Below are 17,750 nucleotides of genomic sequence, written 5' to 3' on the forward strand. Positions count from 1 at the left end.
CTTCAACCCTTAAGGAGGTCATCTATGAAAAGAAAGCGTAAACATGACCTTCACCAATGACTAATTTTGTACCCAATTCATCTTAACGCTTTAACCATCATTATGATCCACAACAACAACAACGACACTGACGCTCTGGGACGTCCTCCTGTACTATCACGGCTTTCCCTTTTTTGCTCTCTCGCTCTGTCTCTCTCGCAATATCTTACTTGTACTGTTCACCACCATCACCCCCACCACGCAGACAATAAATATTAACCCTCTTAAGTCAACTCCCACTGGTCGTTCCCCCAATCCACCGTTCAGCTCCTGCATCGCCCAGCCGACACTGTCGTTATGGCCGCGAAAATCCCTGCGGCACAAAGCCGCCACCATAAAAATAGGTACTTGTCTATCGTGCATTATCATTTCGCCGCTCGAAACTCCAACAGACGCCCGCGCGCTCGCTGTGTGTGTCCGGTGCCCGACCCCTTACAAATAAATACAACCCGACCCGGCGTTGACAGTTGACACACAACCGCGCGCCCAGAACCAACCGTATCCACGGAGTGTCCACCGCGCATCGCATTTGCGAAAATTATTCTTCTCGAACGATCCGCGCGCTACGGTCGTGTACGCGGTACGTTTGCGTACGTTGAGCTGTTTTCGCGCAACCCGTTCGGGAGGTGCGTGTGTTTCTTGCGTTCTAGCGGCAAAAAGAGCACCTTCTGTAAAAAACGGGGTTTAGTGTGGCGTTTCGCGGGGGCCCACCGCCTGCTGTGACACTTTAAAAAGTGAGCTTAAGTTTTCCACGGAAACGCATTTCCAGCGCGCTGCTGGAAGCGGAGTGAGAGAGAGAGAAAAAAACGAGTGCAAAAGAGGGGAAAAAGTGTAACGAAAAAGTCTGTAAGCTTACCACCAAACAGTGGAAACAGTGGAAACAGTGGAAAAGTTTTTGTCTTCAACGTCACCTTCCGCCCCAGCTGGATCTAACCACGAACCAGCAATTGTGAGCACGAACAAACCAGACTTTTAGTTTTCGGTGTTCGGGAAAAAAAGACCCGCAAAAAGACCCGCAAAATCCCCAATGTGAAAAGTCATCGTCGCGTTTTTGACAGTGGGAAAAGTGTATTGTAAAATAAAAACAGAGGAACAGTGTCCCGGATTTTCCTTCCCCAATCCCTGTCAACACCTCGCTTGGTGGTGGCGCGGGTGGCAAATGAATGCTGTTAAATAATTTAAATAAAATTGGCAAAGTTTTATCGTCGCTGCGGCGGTGCAGCACTGAAGCGTGCTTCAAACGGTGACGTAACCTCAAAAATTAAACCCCGCCAGCAAACGGTGACAACGCCAGAGAGCTCGCACAACTTCCATTCCACAAAAAGGTTGGACAAAGCAGCTATGGCACATAAAACCACACTGTGGAGGTGTCACTGTTGGGCGTTGGTCCGCACGCTGTTACTCTCGACCTTGCTGGCAGTGGTGCTGTGGCCCGCCGGTGAAGCGAATGCCCTGCCGTACGGTGCAGCCGACATCGAGCTGGACGAGGCAAACGATGCCGTCTCGCTGACCGCTTGCTACGTGGAGGACCTGCGCAACATCCGCGAACACTCGCAGAACCCGCTCGTCATTCAGATCAATCACTGCTACCTGCAGGAGCTGCCGAACGCGATCTTCATACGCTTCACCGATCTGCAGGTGTTGGAAATTTGTGACAGCCGCGTTAACAACCTGCAAGACTTTGCCCTCAACGGGCTGCGCAACATCGAGTCGTTGAACCTTTCGCGCAACAATCTCACCACGATCAAGTCCTGGAGCGATCACGATCTCGACACGCTGCAGGTGCTCGATCTGCGCCGCAATCTTATCCGCTCGATCGACGAGCTGTCCTTCCAGCGCTATCCGGGGCTGGTGAAGCTCAGCTTGGCCGTGAACTTCATCACCACCGTCCCGGACGGGACGTTCAAGCCGGTGGCAAATCTGAAGAATCTCAACCTGGGCAAGAACCTGCTAACCACCATCGAGGAGGGTACGCTGCGCGGGCTGAACAAGCTAACGCACGTCGCGTTCCATCACAACCGCATCCGCACGATCCATCCGTTCGCGTTCGTCGGCAACGGCCATCTGAAGGTGTTGCAGCTGCAGGGCAACCAGCTCGGATCGTTCGAGCCGGACCTGTTCGGCAATCTGCCGCGGCTTACCTTCCTGAACGTGAGCAGCAACGAGCTGGAGACGGTGGGGAATTTGAGCTTCAAGAACAGTGGCGATCTGCGCGTGCTCGATCTCAGCTACAATCGCATCGGGCTGCTAGAAGACAACAGCCTCAAGGGACTTTATGATTTGGAGGTAAAACACACACACACAAAAAACATTAAATTCTCGGTAACACTTATACATCACACGCTTATCTCCTACATCTCGCAAACAGGCGCTCAACGTCAGCCACAATCAGCTCGCAACGGTTAGCAAATATGTGCTGAAGGATTGCGCTAATCTGCGCGATCTCGATCTCTCCGGCAACAGGCTGGACTACGTGGGGCTGAAGCTGTCCAGCGCTACGCCACGGCTGGTGCGGCTCAACCTCTCTCGCAACGCGATCGGCGAGATCGAGCGGGACGTGTTTGAAGATCTGCCGAAGCTGCACACGCTCGACCTTGCCCACAACCAGCTGACGGACGACGCCTTCCTGTGGTCGCTGATGAATCTCAGCGTGCTGAACATGAGCCAGAACGGGTTCCGCAAGATCAATGCCTCGCTGCTGGAGAGTCTGACGCTCGCCGAGCTGTACGATAATCCCTGGGACTGTCGGTTCCTGGTGCAGGAGCTGGCCCACCACAGCAGCAGTGTGATCTATGGCAAAAACTACCTGGTAGAGGATACGGGCCGTATACTGACCGCGACCGGTATCGAGTGTACGGACGAACGGGGCAAACACCGTGACATTGTGGTGGTTGAACCGCCGGCCAAACCTTCCCCCGATGAGATGGTCAGTAGATTTTGAGCGTACGATGAAGCTTGACCAAAAACGCTAATATGTATAACATCTGTGTCCCGCTTTCGATTAGGAATTTCAACGGTACAAATTCTTCCACGAAGGGCACGTCGACACACGCCCCATTCAGGACAACTTTGACACCAAATCCACCGTCATCTGGCTAATGTCCGGTGCGATCGCCGTGTTCGGTGCGTTCAAGCTGATCCAGCTGCTGCTGCGACACTCGGAACACCAGAGCGAAAAGTGGCGCCTCGCCCAGCACGTAAGTAGCGACGAGGATCATGAAGCGGCGCGGCACTACTCGAGTGTCGGCAGCCCGGCCAGCCCTACCTCACCCAACTCGGCCACCTCCGGTGGGTTTAACTTCTTCCTTACCGTGCCCCATCAGGGTGGTATGAGACAATACTCACCAACGATAAAATAGATACTCAGTCAGTGTATGGTATGGTGTATGTTTGTTTTGCGTTTCAATTCCACTGGATGTGATTGTGATCTAGCACTGTGAGGATCGTTGTGTATCGTTTTATAGCTTTTTTTTGGGCTATAAATTAAAGATCAGTGCATATTAACGTGTGATTTATCTAAGTTGTCTGTACTTCCGTCCCACAGTTGTAAGCATATTGTAATGTGTATGTGTAATGTTTAGTGAAGTAAAGCGGAGCTCTAATAAAACTGAACGTAAAAACTTAACATCTGTTTACCTGTGAAGCTAACTGTGTCGTTAATTTGTATTAACACAATAAATAGATGTAATTGTCTTTTTTGTGTAATTTGTTTTTATCAGATTGATGGTTGTTGTACATAGTTATCTGCTCTCAAGGGTTATTCTGATATGGGTGAAATCAAACAATAGCGAAATGAGCAAATATTTGAAGTCTATTGTTTGTGAATGCAAAAAAGGTTTGAAACTCGAATGATCCATGCTTATACTTCAAATACTATTAAGTCGTTTTAAACTATCCTGAGCGTGTTAAGCAATAAATACTTTCCATAGTTCACCATTTTAAATGCAGTAGAACGTCGATTATCCGGGGACGGATTCACCGGTAAGCGGCTTAACCGTGTGCATGAATTTGACAGTTGGTCTAGCGTGTCGAACGTTTTCTGCGATGATCGGGTTAGCAAAAACATTTGTTGTATAGTGATATTTTTTTATTTCAGTTTTGGTAAAAGACAATTTTTAAATCTATTGTTATTGATTCAAAAAAGATTCTACTAGTCAGAAATTGATTGGTTTAATGTGAATTCCCAGTAAATCAGAGAATTTTATAATTTTTATATGATTTTGACATTTCTTGGACCATTATCCTTGGAAATCGTTTAACCGGATTTAGCTACTATACTAATTATTGTATATGATTCGTGAAGAACATCAACAATTATTTACATTTAATATTCGTACAAAGCAATCTATTTAGCATGTTACAGTTCACGAGCCAAATTAAATTATTCGGAGAACTGTTTAAAAAATCAATAGATCAAACTTTACAACCTTCCGAATAGACCTAACATTCCACACACTGGACCGACTGACTGCAACGATTTAAATGGTTTTGCGAAACATAGGCATTCTGTTCATAGCGCGTACTTACATATCCTATTTGTTTATATGACACTATTAATCTATTTAGTTTCATTTCCTTTTTTTGTTTTATGAAACATTTGTTATTCAATTCTTTAATGATAGTACGTTCACAATCTTTGTTAGTTAATTAAAAAACTATTTTACCCCTTCCGTGACAATGCATTCTTGACAGATAGTTCCTCTTCTATTGAGAAAACTCGTCAATCTGCAGCATTGCCGTGACCAGGATTCGAACCTGGGTTACTACGGCCACAACGTAGGGTCCTAACCACTAGACGATCACGGCTATCGGGGTGTATATATTCACACGTTAAGACATATGAAAAGATTGGATGTAAAATATTCAAACCTGTGGGCAATGTGAGCAATGTGGGCGAATTTCAACGTTTTGAGCGTATACAGTTTCAGCGTTAAGCACTTGTTTGCAATAAAGTTCAAAATTCAAATCAAGTAGAATAAACTTAGCATTCAGAAGCTATTTTTAGCTAGCTATTAACCCTACAATAAAACGTTGTGTCGGTATCATAAAAACGCAACCAAACCGCATCAAGCTATGTCAGCACTTTTCAACCCTACACTTCGCCTCTATAATCGAGTCAACGGGTTTACCCGATTATTGCGTGCATATTTACCCCGCTTTTTACCCATCCCAATGTTGTCCATTCACCATACATACGCACCCCAAATACATCCGTCGGTAGCAGTCAGCAAATATGCATTTCATCGTTATCATCGTTAGCAGTGTGGTCGAAGTGTTCGTTTCAAGCGTTGTTGTTGATGTTTGCAAATCGTTTCTAAGCGCGTTAGCTACCAAGTTCTCCTTATAGCCGTGATCGTCTAGTGGTTAGGACCCTACGTTGTGGCCGTAGTAACCCAGGTTCGAATCCTGGTCACGGCAATGTCTCGCACATTCTCCCCACTCTTAAATGAGGCAGAGTTGTGCCAAAGAACATTGTCACGGAAAGGAGTGAAAATCCTCTTTTTTGCTCTCCTCTTCTAACGTGTCATAACGTCACAAAAAACAACTTCTATTTTCCATGCTTGAATGAAGTACGTGATGAGCTAGCATTTTGTCGGAAAAACAACCCCCCTCACTGGTATGCGTGTCCCGTCCTACTCCCGTACCCTGCTCTTCAATGCACATATATATTTTTTTATATATCCGCCTGACCTACATACCGCGCATCTAACCGCGCGAGGGGCGCTTTAATCCGTAGCAAATAGTTTGCCCACCGTAAGCCACGCGTGGGTTGCTGCAGCAAGAAATATTGCTACCCATTCGTCGGGGTTCAGTTGCAGCCGTAATCATCCACTCCACAAACAGTGCAGACAGAGTGCGCTCGGTTATAGTTTTGCGTTCGTGTTTTATTTCCTTTCCGGTACGCTTACGCGGAAGATGATGCTTTTCTTTCACTTTCTGTCTTTTCGGTTTCGTTCCGGCTCGCTCCAGCCGACAGTAAAGAGCGGGAAACGAGAAAAACACACACACAAACATAGAGACACTCACAAATAAACCGAAACCGGAAGCTTAGCGTAAGCCATTTTCCACCAAACCGTTGATGGGCAGCAGTTGAAATGGCCGGCAGGCGTTTTGAGTGGCAGACTGGATGCGACTTCCGGATTTGCAATAAATTTCGGTCACGAACAAGACCTTTAACCGCGTGCACGGTGCTAAGAAAAACGGGTTCCACTTGAATGGGTTGAATCTGTGAAGAAAACACAAGCCAGAACGCAAGGCCACCCATTTGATGGCGGGATGGGGGACCCATGTGAGGGATTGGGGGTGATGGCTTAAGCTTGCCCTACTTCAAGCCACGCAAAATGTAAGCAGTGCCGGGGAGATAAGTTTTTATTACGCTGTCTGGCTGGCGATGGCTCTGGGCTTAATGAACCGGAAGCGCAAGTGTCAGATAAGTTACGAATCGCATAAAGCACCGGGTGGTGTTGTGCGGATGATTTTGGTGGAAAATGCTCGCCTCCAAACCTGCGCCATCCGTTGTTCCCGGGACAGTGTGTGAGACTGAATTCTGTCGGGAAGAGGATGCGCGTTCAGTGAGATGGAACATTGGAGTTGATTTTTTTTTGCTGATGTTTTTGGAACGCAAAGTCTTTAGCAAAGACCGTACACACACTGAGGATCGATCTGTTTTTCATGCTTGGATCACCGTTTGCTTACATGTTGTTACAGGCAATGTTAACGAAAACACTTCCGCACTTAGGCAATGGAATGAAAGGATGTGTTAGTTCCAGCTGAGGAGATTATGAGTTTGAAGGGGTTTGTTTTTCTTCTGGTTACCGATTATATCCAGCCAGTTTTTTCTTACATTTTTTTCTGATGTTTTCTTTTGCATAAGCTATACTTCACGACTTCTTTTTGTAAAAATGTTTATAGTAATAATTCCTTCAAGTAAATCTATTTTTAAATAACATTGTTTATTTTTAGTGATACATCAAATAGAAATAACGAATACAAATATGATGAACTGCAAATTTATAGCCTTCTTGCTCGTTTTGATTATATGTAACCTTGGTGAGATCTGTTTTTTTAGGTATTAACATATTTTAACAGATTCTTGTTTTTGTTTAACATTGCTTAAGTGTTTTTCCCATCATTCACAATATTTCACAATTTTCAAATGTCTTCTTTATCTTCTATTTGGCATAACGTCCTACGCGGACATGCCGGCCTATACAGGCTTTCGAGACTTAATTCATTACCACGTAGCCGGACAGTCAATCCTTGCAACGGGGGACGATCCATTCTGGGCTTGAACCCCAACCCACTTTTTCAAATTCATTCGGCTGATAAATTTCCATGACCCTTTTTAATAAGAGCTTTGGTGATTAAGTAATTGCAATTACAGGGTTTCGAATCATATAATGGACTACTTGATCCACTCGGTGGAATGTTTGAAATGGTTAAGGGATATATGCAACGTTGCTATGGAGGTTTGCAAGCATATAGGGGAATATGTCAAACGCTTAGGAGAAGTGTGCAAAACAGCTATGGAGTTTTGCATCCAGCTATGGAGCGCTCGGATGTAGCGCTGTAGAAATTAATCCTAGATTTTTTTAAAAAGCACCGCGTGATGATTTAAATGTTTGGGGTGATTAAGCACATGTTTTAGGATCATCAGAAGGAAATAGTGGTTAATCCGTAATAAAATTTATTCGCAATAACTATTCACTATGTAACTGTTTCCTACGTCCAATCCGATTCAACATTAAATTCTACTATTTCTTCACATCATCAACATTTCCTGACATATTTAAATATGAAGATTTTGAAGGGTGTGTTCAAAGTATTCTTATAAATCGTTTGACATAGGCTTTAATATTTTCTGGTATTTCAGGCTGGTTCTTAGTTGGTTCTAAATTTAACGCGGGTGATTAAAGAAGGGGGGTAATTTGATTACTAGGTAGGAGGACTATGATGAACATTATTTGGATATGTGTGTTTAAATATGAGGAAAAATGTTGCCACAATAAAAATAGTAATAGTAGAGTATAAAATAGTAGAGAAGAGAATTTTACAAAGAACATTGTTTAAATAGCAAATTTTATTAAAAAATAAACAATTACAGGGTTTCGAATCATATAATGGACTACTTGATCCACTCGGTGGAATGTTTGAAATGGTAAGGGGATGTTTGCAACGTTGCTATGGAGGTTTGCAAGCATATAGGGGAATATGTCAAATGCTTAGGAGAAGTGTACAAAACAGCTATGGAGTTTTGCATCCAGCTATGGAGCGCTCGGTTGTAGCGCTGTAGAAATTCATCCAAAAAAAAATTTAAAGGCACTGCGTGATGATTTAAATGTCTGGGGTGATTAAACATATGTTTCTGGTATTGTCATGCAACATAATAATTAAGTTTTAAATTTAATTTGCTATTTACATAAACGATATTCTTTGTTACATTCTCTACTCTACTATTTCTTCTTTGCGGCAACATTTTTCCTCATAGTTAAACATGAATTTTTAAATAATGTTCATCATAGTTCTCCTACTTAGTGATCAAATTACCCCCCTTCTTTAATCACCCGCGTTAAAGTCCCGCCCGATAACCGTGGCACCACTTATTACCATTGACACAACATAGGATGCATTAATCTTCGATGCAAACAGATTGACTCATTGTGTGCTGTCGATAATCGTTTGCCCGAAGTGCATTGGTTTTGAAAGTGCATTGGTGTTGTGCCCTATAATGTAACCCGCTCTTTTCCTAACATTCACATACAAACACGCGCCGTAGATCGACACGTACACCCAAATGAATAGGCCACTCTAGTAATTAATTGATCACGAAATCGGTACAATAAGCCTAACACTATGCCGTGCCATGCATTAGAAGCCAAATTGGGGGTGCCCCATTTCAACTGAAATCGCTGTAAATTGAACCATCGGCAAACCAAATTGCAAGCGAACTTAGCGTGCAGATCAAATATTAATAATTAATCGCTTGAACGTTTGATTTGCACCGTGTGCGCGTGTGTCTGTGTGTTTGTACTCGGTAACAACAAGGTTCTATCGACGAACGGATGCCGATTTCCACGACTGAGTTGCACTGCTGTGCATGGTGCTCCGGGGAAAGCGAACGGTTCCGCCCTCTCGTACGTTGTGCTAGCCGGAGAGTGCCTTTCTGCCAAGCGAACATCCGGCGGTTACGCGGAATTCCCGTCCGCCTAACACACTCTAATTATTGTGCTCGAAACGTTCGAAAACACGCCGACAGGGAAGAAGAGCAGAGGCGATGCGACGCTACGAACTAGCGCCGCACGAATCAAACGAAACCAATCGAACCGTACCACGGTCTGTGCGGTAGTCAGAGATAATTAAATCACGTCCAGCACGGTCCAGCGGCGACTGTGCTTTGTGGTAATAGCTTTGGAAAAGTTTGCCAATCCAGATCCCAGTCCGCATTCGTTTGGCCGCGTCAGTAGTACGCCATTATTTGCACACCAGAGCCAAAGTTCGCGCTCCCCGGTGCAACCGGATATTCAGGGTTCGCTGTTTCCATCGCACCATGCAAAAGCGTACCAACGCACCCAACTATTGGCGAAAAACTCCTTCATTAGCGGAACGGGATATCGGATCCGCTTTTTTTTTTGTTGGGACGTGCATGTTCTATTTCCAAACGTTGCGCTCACTTCACAAGACATTAGGGGCGGTAATTTTTGGGCCTAACATTGTTAGGTTCGTTTCGGTCGGGAAATTAAAGCAACTTTAAAACCGCACCCATTCGTAGTGTTGGATTCCAATAGGATTCTAACATTTACTTTTGTGCAATATTTTCCTGGGACTACACGTATGGTTGAAAACCACACGCAATCAAGTAAGTCAAACAGTGGTTTAATTCAAAATGACATATGAAGCATCCTAATACATCAATTTCGACATACATTTAGCTGGTTTTTCTGTGACAAAAAATTCTGTTAATATAGAAATGAAAGTATAACTGAAAATAATGTTTATATAAGTTTGTAACGAAAAAATCTGTGAGAGCAGAATTAGATTCATATTATTTTTAGTTTGTAATACCAATCTTGAAAAAAATTCAACATTTTACAGCAATCGAACTTCATGACTTATAGCATTTTGTATGAAGCAACTTTTGTGCACTTTTTTAAGACAAAAATAGAAACAAAGCAAAACATGGGTTAATGAAGAATTTTCGGACCCTGCTTCACCAAAATTTATCTTAAAGTATTGGCATACTAAGTTTAAACGTGGTGAAATGAGCACTGAAGACATAGGACGCTCAAAAGAGCTATCGCAATAGCTCACATATGTGAAAACAATGGCCAAAGTATATGAATTGAGGTACGAATCGCTTCCTCACCTACCATATGCACCACACCTGGCTCACAGTGACTATTTCCTGTTCTGAGACCTCAAGAGGATGTTCGCTGGGAAGAAATTTTCGTCGAACGAATAGGGTGATCGCCGAAATAGAAACCAGTTTTGAGGCAACGAACAAACCGTACTACATAGGTGATTTAGAAAAGTTGGAGAATCGTTATAATTAAAAAAAAAATTAAACAATTAAACAATTAAACAATAATTGGTGTATCACTCTTGAAGGGATGTATGTTCCATTCCTCGGTGTTGATAAAGGTTTCAGGCTCTACAATGGAATAAATAATAAGTCCTAATACTGACATTGGCTATAACAGTCTAAAACCAAGTTTCTGCTCCATGCCTAAGCAAGCGTTCATAGTCGGGTTATTGATGGCAGTTTTGGTTCACATACCTATTCTGGTGCTAATTTTGGAGAGAAAAACTCAGATGTTTCAGAGTAGTTGATAATTTACTAATTATCCTTTAACATTTGACCTGAACGGCAATATATGTACTATCTTTTTGACTCCGTTTTATATATTTAAAGCTTGTTTACTTTTCCCATCTCTGTTTTGTTTTATTAATTAGTACTAAGACGGCAATATTAGGTTCTTTAAAGAAACGATCGGCTATTGAGCTTCCCAATACAATCCCATAAAATTTAATAGACTGTAAGTTATCTAGTTCTAGGGCGGTCCCGCCGTGGTCGTCAACTCGTACGACTCAATAACATGCCCGTCATGGGTTCATGGGTTTAAGCCTAGAATGGACCGTCCCCCCATAGCAAGAAGGATTGACTATCTGAGCAAGAAGGATAGAGGATATTGAAGATTGCGTGGTAATGAATTAAGTCTCGAAAACCTGTATAGGCTGGCATAGGATCCGCGTAGGATGTTAAGCCAAATAGAAGTTCCCTAGATCTGCCTTATTGTTATTCTCAGCATCCAAATGCTGTAATGTAAAACCCAAAACAAGAGTTACAGAATCATTCGATATGTTGAAACCAGCTCATTTTTTTACGAGTCACACTCCGCTCTCATAAGGGTGGAAGCTCCAAAGTGATCTTTTATAGGTCAGATGTGAGACTGATTTACGAGCAATTTTCTTTGCATTGTACGTGTTAACTAAATAGCAATTTTGTTTTGATGAATTACTTAAAATATATAATAGTTGTACAAGCATGCAGATATTAAACTAATTGTCTGAGAGAGAAAAAAAATGCCAATATTACAATCAAACTGTACTGCTGCTAACAAAAAATGCGTTAACAATTGACATGAAATATTCCATTCCATCCTCAGCATTTAGCTGAAGAAAGCAACGACTTTGGTGCTTTCAGATCATGATTATTCAAAATTTTATAAGCTTTGATTTCGTATTGATTTATAAAAAAAATGATATTGACTAACTCTTTAATAATGGCGTCGAATTTTAAACGTCAAACCCCGTGCTGATACCTTCTCCATGAATGAATTGTTCGTTATTCCCAGTGCCAAACAAAAACCACACTTCATACAAATCATGCCAACTCGTTCATTCTCATCCCGAATAATATCCATACCACTTACTTTAACGATCATTCCACCCGTACCCGAGTGCTCGAGTGCTTAAAGCGTACACACATTTACCGCAGGCAGCAGCCGAACCCGATGAAGCACCAATTAGCAAAGCAAAACTTTTAAGCCGCCAAACCACGCGCTTTTGCTTTGCAGCCCAACAACCACTTCACACACACAAACACACAAACACACAGAGAATATACAACCTTTGCTGCTTAAAACAAACAGAACGAACGCCCCACATATGTAGTACGATGGGGGGACGACCCTGCTGCTGCTGCTGCTGCTATAGGACGAAAGTTTACATTTGGTTTCTGTCGAAATCGATCTCATCCCCGCATCCAGGATCGTTATAGATCATGCCAGCTGGCACAAAAGTTTGAACCTTCTAATCATTACAAATACGCTGCGAGACTATCCTTCTCGTTTTGACGAGTGGAAACAAAAAGGAGGGAGGGGAAGAAACTTTCACATGCACAGCTTTCTTAAGAAACACACAAGCGCTGGCAAGACAAGACAAATTAGCCTGCCTGAGACAAATGTGCTCTCGGGGTGGAGCGTCTTTTTTGTTGTTGCTTCTGAATTAAAAGGACTCCCTCTGCACTAACACAAACACACACACACAACGAAGAAGCAAAGGGATCTTTGTCTGTCTTTCTGCCTCATCAAGCTTCTCATCATCCGTACATGTGTCTTCGTGGAGCGGAGCTTTATGTATGCTAAAAAGGGGTTGACACAAAGCACCCGGGAAGATGCGGATGTAGCATCTCACGATGGTTCACTTTATGTTTTTTTTTCTCTTTTGCTTTGTGTTGTCCTTTTCACTGCTAGTAATTTATCTTTCCCTAATTTGCCCGAAAAGAAGTTCACCAAAAGAAGCTTTGGAAGCACAGCGCCAGAACACTTCTCCTGAGCTTTATTCATTTATTTACGAGCAGCGCGTAATCCTTCTCTCTCTCTCTCTCTCTTTTTTGCCTCCCACACCCCATTCAGCAAGATGGTCCTGTTACTATTTTTCAACAGAAACGGAGCTCAAGTTACGGCGCGTCAGGTTTGCCAACTTTAAAGTCTATTAAAACTGGCCCCCTCCCAAGACCAGCCGGGTCTGGTCCGGGCTTATTTGCTGATTTTCCTCACTTCAGTTTTCCACTTGTGTCGGGAGTTGATAAAGGGGGGAAAAGATCAGAATTTCAAAAGCTTTTCCGGGACTCCGGGTTTGATGTGAGAATTTGAGATGCTGAGTGTGAAGGTGGAGGGACAAACAGATGTTTGTTATTTTTATCATTCAACCCGATACTCGCAGTGTCCCGCATGTACCCTCGCTGAAGAGCTAGGAAGAGCGGGAAGAGTCCGAACCTTAGCCCTTATGTTCGCCCTAGCTCATATTCTTAATCTTCTGTGCTGTAGTTCTTCTACCTTCCTTCCAGCGGCGTCCCATGGGAAGCTGAGACTCCTTCACCATTGTGTTTGTTTTCCTCCCTTAGGTTTTTGGGCGTTGGGTGTTGGGAAGCGACCTTCCTCTTCCTCATAAAAAATCTTCCCCAATAAGAAGGGGGAAGGTTGGGAATATTTTGCTTTCTTGTGCGCCACTATTTGAGAAGAAAGTTTTCCTCTTTTTTGTTTACCCCATGCTTTTTTTTTGCTATTGGCTGCACAGCGAACCTCTGAGGGGCAGGACGACAACGTGACCCCATTTTATGTTTTCACCACTGCACAACTCGATCAACTCGAACACAGCGCTCGATAGCGTTGGGTGGGAAAATGGGGCGTCCTTTCTTGCCATTCTTTGTTTCTTTACTCCTTCGTTTGTTCTTTTTCTGGCTGTTTGTTGCCAATCGAAAATATCCAGACAATAAAGCCCGACAATCCCGAAGAGAGCGCGTTCTCCCGACTGTGTCCCGTTCACAGTCAGGCTAAACACGGCTAAGCACTACTGGGAAAGTGGAAATCGAAACACGCTGTGCGGCAATGCGATTGATATTGCAACCATACTCGGAATGCTCTGCTCAGCACGGATCCATTCGAACGTGGGCACGATTCGAATAAATTCGAAGCGGAAACGAGCAATAACAAACAAACGGATGGATCGAAAGGAAAGCTAACCTCCCGTGACACTGTATACATTAATATGTAAATTTAGTAGTAAAATCAAATGCAGTAGTTTCGGGGTTTGTGGCGGGAAGCACAACGATTGCGAATCTAAATTGAGTTGGCTTTTTAGTTTTAATGTTTTTCGACATGCGTGAATCTTTCAATGCTTTCATTTACGTACCACGGTTCATTCTTACAAAACGCAATATTAAGGTATAATTGAGCGATTAAAGACTTAAGACATGAACCATTCATGGATTAATTTGAAATTTAGGTGACATTATGATTTAAAATTGCCACTGTGTTGAGATGAACTGAAAAAAAAATCCTGCATTTTTATATTGATAAAATAAGTAACAAGATAAATGTAAAGCTTACATATTACAAACTCATGTACAATATTCGCACCATTTTAATCCGCTCGTTCGCGACAACCAAATTCAAAACGTCATTCGATAATCCGCAACTCAGTCAAGTGCGCTATACCGAGCGTGAACTGTACCTGAAGTCAGCGGTTCCGTGGCACAATCGTTAACTTGCACGACTTAAAAACCTTGCCGTGCGTGTGGTTACTGAATAAGTTTTTAAAGCCTTTTATATATGTGCTGGACATATCCACGAAAGGACGTCCATCTTATTATGGACCATTTTTTATCAAATTTAATTTAAACAATTTGATAACAAAGCCAACGCATTACAGGACAATGGATTATGTTTCGTTGTGTCGCTAGCAATAACCGAATGATGTCTGCTGCAATTGGAATCAGATTCGAATTTGTATAAATTTAATTTTAAAATTAGAAAAACAAGTTAATTGATCAATTAAATAACACTTGCAAAATTAATTGCCAATACAGAAGAAAAGCTGTTAAAGTGCGAAGAGACACAATTTTAAACGTATACTTTATCTACATTTTATACACAAAATAGCTTGATTTTTTGAGCGAAATGAAACGGAAAACTTGAAAAATATCCGCCCAAACACAAGCGCCCGGGCGCTAAAATTGAAGACACCGATAAAGCTCGAAATAAAGCCCAATCTTTCCGGCGGCGAGATTGATTAAAATTATACATTTAATTAACTGAAATCCGTGCTCATTTGCTTATCTCGTTACTCAATTTAAACTATTTCCGTGCCTGTGCATCCGTAAGCTGGCCGGAAACGTTGCGCACAGGAGGAACGGGCGCAGGAGCAACCGGCAGCAGGACGGCATTGCAAGCCTTTCCACAATCCACTGCTGAACGGTCTAGGCTACAAACGTTGAGGCGAATGGTTCTTGTCATCCCGCCCGGCCGAATAACGCCGCGAAGAAGGAAGCGATAGACACACTCTGATAGACAGGACGGACAGAATGACAGACGGTGCTGCTTTCTGGCATGCTGTGTGTGTGTGTTTGTCTCACGGGAATCTACATCACCTCGGGAATGCTTCTGGAGTAGCTCTCGCCCAAAGCAACGCTTCGCTTCACCCGCCCTGCCCGATCCGATAAGCTGCTAATTGATTTATTTTCCATCCGCCTTTCTTCGCATTGCTTCGATGATTTTTAAGCTAGTTTGGCGCGGGCTAGTGGAACTGTGGAACCGTGTTTTTTTACTTTGTTGGTTTTTGCTTCACTAACTGAATGTTTTTTTTTTCTTTCTTTTTCACTGCTATTTTAAACATACCACACACATACACCTTCAAAAACCTTGATACGATTACGATCCGGCACGATCGGGGAACCAAACGCCATTTCACCACATCTCTCGTTACTTGCCCACCCGCCGGCAACACGATGCTGTTAATTGTGAAATGCTGACACTCACCGCAACAACACTATCCATCGCCAAACAAACGAACAAACCAAAAACTGCGAACGTCCTTCCGTCACCCAAACTATACTTTGCCTGCCTGCTGCGAACGGCATGCCGCTGGAAAACTCCACCACAACACAACGCGTTTCGAACGACATCATCCACCATCACCACCATCGGTTGCCCGGGCAACGGGGACACTGTGTCACAATCGCGGGCTTCTGGGTGGAAAATCATTATCGGGCTTCCGCGACAATCTCGAATGATGGTGGTGGTCACCGTTTCTGGATTTTTTTTTTTTGCTGCTGCTGTTTGTGTGCCCGGGGACACCGAACATCGAAACAGCTCGAGTACAATCTGCCGGACGATCGGGATATCGCCATCAGCAAGGCGATGGAAGCGAACCGGATGGACGACAAGTGAGTAGTGAGGCGAGGGCAAAAACGGCCAAACCGGGACGCACGGGCGGACGCACACTCGATGGAGGGATGAAAATAAAATGAAAATTATTTTCTCACTCGCCAAAGCTAATTAAAGTGGTGCCAGGCATATCACGGACCGGTTCGGCATCGAACGCATCGAACCAGCGTGTGAGTGGTGGGAAGGGGAATAAAAAAATCTGACGATTGAAAACACATCCGAAACAGGGCGGCGGCAACCCAAGCGACAAAATCGACATGCTTTCTCACTCTCTCAGGTTTACTGATCTATTGGGTAGAATGAGAAAGCATGTCGATTTTGTTACTTGGGAACATTTCGATAAACATTCGTTTTGACTTTTTAATGAGCCGTCGCGACGGCGAAACGGAAAGTCATACACAGAGCGTTATTAACCGAAAGTAACATGTAATGAAATTACTGGCTTTTCACTTTTAAATGGCCAATACTTTTAGCTGCACACAAGCTGCCAATATTACGCCGCTTGTTTGTGCTGCCGGAAATGTCCTTACTTTCTCTTGTTTTTTTTTTTGTACAACCAATTCAAGAGATTTCCACAAAATCCTCCAAAAATCCATCCGAAACACTTCCGCCCATTTACAAAGGAAAAAAACCGTCGCCCCGCGATTGTGCGCCACCAAAACCGGATGTTATTCTTAATCAACGCTACACCACAACGCTCTAACAGTGGCCGTGGTCGATGGGGGAGATTTTGCACTCGTTTCAAATCAACCACAGCGCCGCAGAAGATTCGGAATCGCTCTCACTCCCTCCCGCTTGATCCAGCACCAGCCTTCGGGTAATTGGAAAGTAAAAATTAAATTAAAATCAAAAAGTCAAACTGCCGTCTTTTCCCCCGCCAACCCTCAAAAGTCCCACAAAGTTATCTGATGTCCCAGCGAGATAGTATCAGCCGCTTATAAAATCATCGCCAACTTGTTTCCGCTACAACTTTCCGATTTCCGACCCTTTGCCGAAACGTCGATAAGGTAAAGGGTGAGGGGTGTTTTTTTGCTTTTCTTTTGTCGCTTATCACTTTGTACTTGAGCAAAGAAACCCGAGCAGGCGCTTTAAAATACGTTTGCCTCTAGGCCAGAGGAAGTCCCCCTTACATCTAGGACATTCTTCGCTTTACTATTGCCGGGACCAGAGAGCACAATCCATTAGATGCTGCCAAGCATTGTACAGTGAATGTAGAGCAATATATCTAGGCTACACTGCTTTAAACGAGAGGATTTGAAGAAGAATTGTTCGCCCCGCTCCCGAGAGCGAAGATACCTTTAAGTGATAAATCAACCAGATCCGAAACGGCAAATGCCATCCAGTTGGGGACAAACGGAAGGACAGAAATCGACGAGGGAAAATAAGACGTCCCGCTTATCACCGGCGAGGTTAAAATCGATCGATCCGGCATTTCGGGAGTTTCCATTTCGGTAGCGCACTGACAATGTATATTACAATAATCTA

At 43.5% G+C, this 17,750-nt stretch overlaps 1 protein-coding gene and 2 non-coding genes across 4 annotated transcripts; 2 read left to right on the forward strand and 1 right to left on the reverse strand.

The window, feature by feature from the left end:
- The first annotated feature begins 411 nt into the window (after nucleotides 1–411).
- On the forward strand, nucleotides 412–16,376 carry LOC120904961 (insulin-like growth factor-binding protein complex acid labile subunit). 2 transcript variants are annotated; one of them, XM_040315516.1, is made up of 4 exons: nucleotides 412–2,325; nucleotides 2,408–2,965; nucleotides 3,045–3,236; nucleotides 9,191–16,183. In XM_040315516.1, the coding sequence occupies exons 1-4, from the start codon at nucleotides 1,381–1,383 to the stop codon at nucleotides 9,257–9,259; spliced, it is 1,764 nt and encodes a 587-aa protein (XP_040171450.1). In that variant the 5' UTR covers nucleotides 412–1,380; the 3' UTR covers nucleotides 9,260–16,183. The 2 variants fall into 2 exon arrangements, with proteins under 2 accessions (XP_040171450.1, XP_040171449.1); XM_040315515.1 differs by lacking the exon at nucleotides 9,191–16,183 and adding an exon at nucleotides 16,191–16,376 and having other exon boundaries at nucleotides 413–2,325.
- Nucleotides 4,774–4,845, reverse strand: Trnah-gug. The gene has a single exon. It is a non-coding gene; the product is annotated as a tRNA-His (tRNA).
- On the forward strand, nucleotides 5,386–5,457 carry Trnah-gug. Its single transcript has one exon. It is a non-coding gene; the product is annotated as a tRNA-His (tRNA).
- Nucleotides 16,377–17,750: the final 1,374 nt, after the last annotated feature.

Source organism: Anopheles arabiensis, chromosome 3 (genome assembly GCF_016920715.1).
Source record: "Anopheles arabiensis isolate DONGOLA chromosome 3, AaraD3, whole genome shotgun sequence".
NCBI classification, from domain to species: domain Eukaryota; kingdom Metazoa; phylum Arthropoda; class Insecta; order Diptera; family Culicidae; genus Anopheles; species Anopheles arabiensis.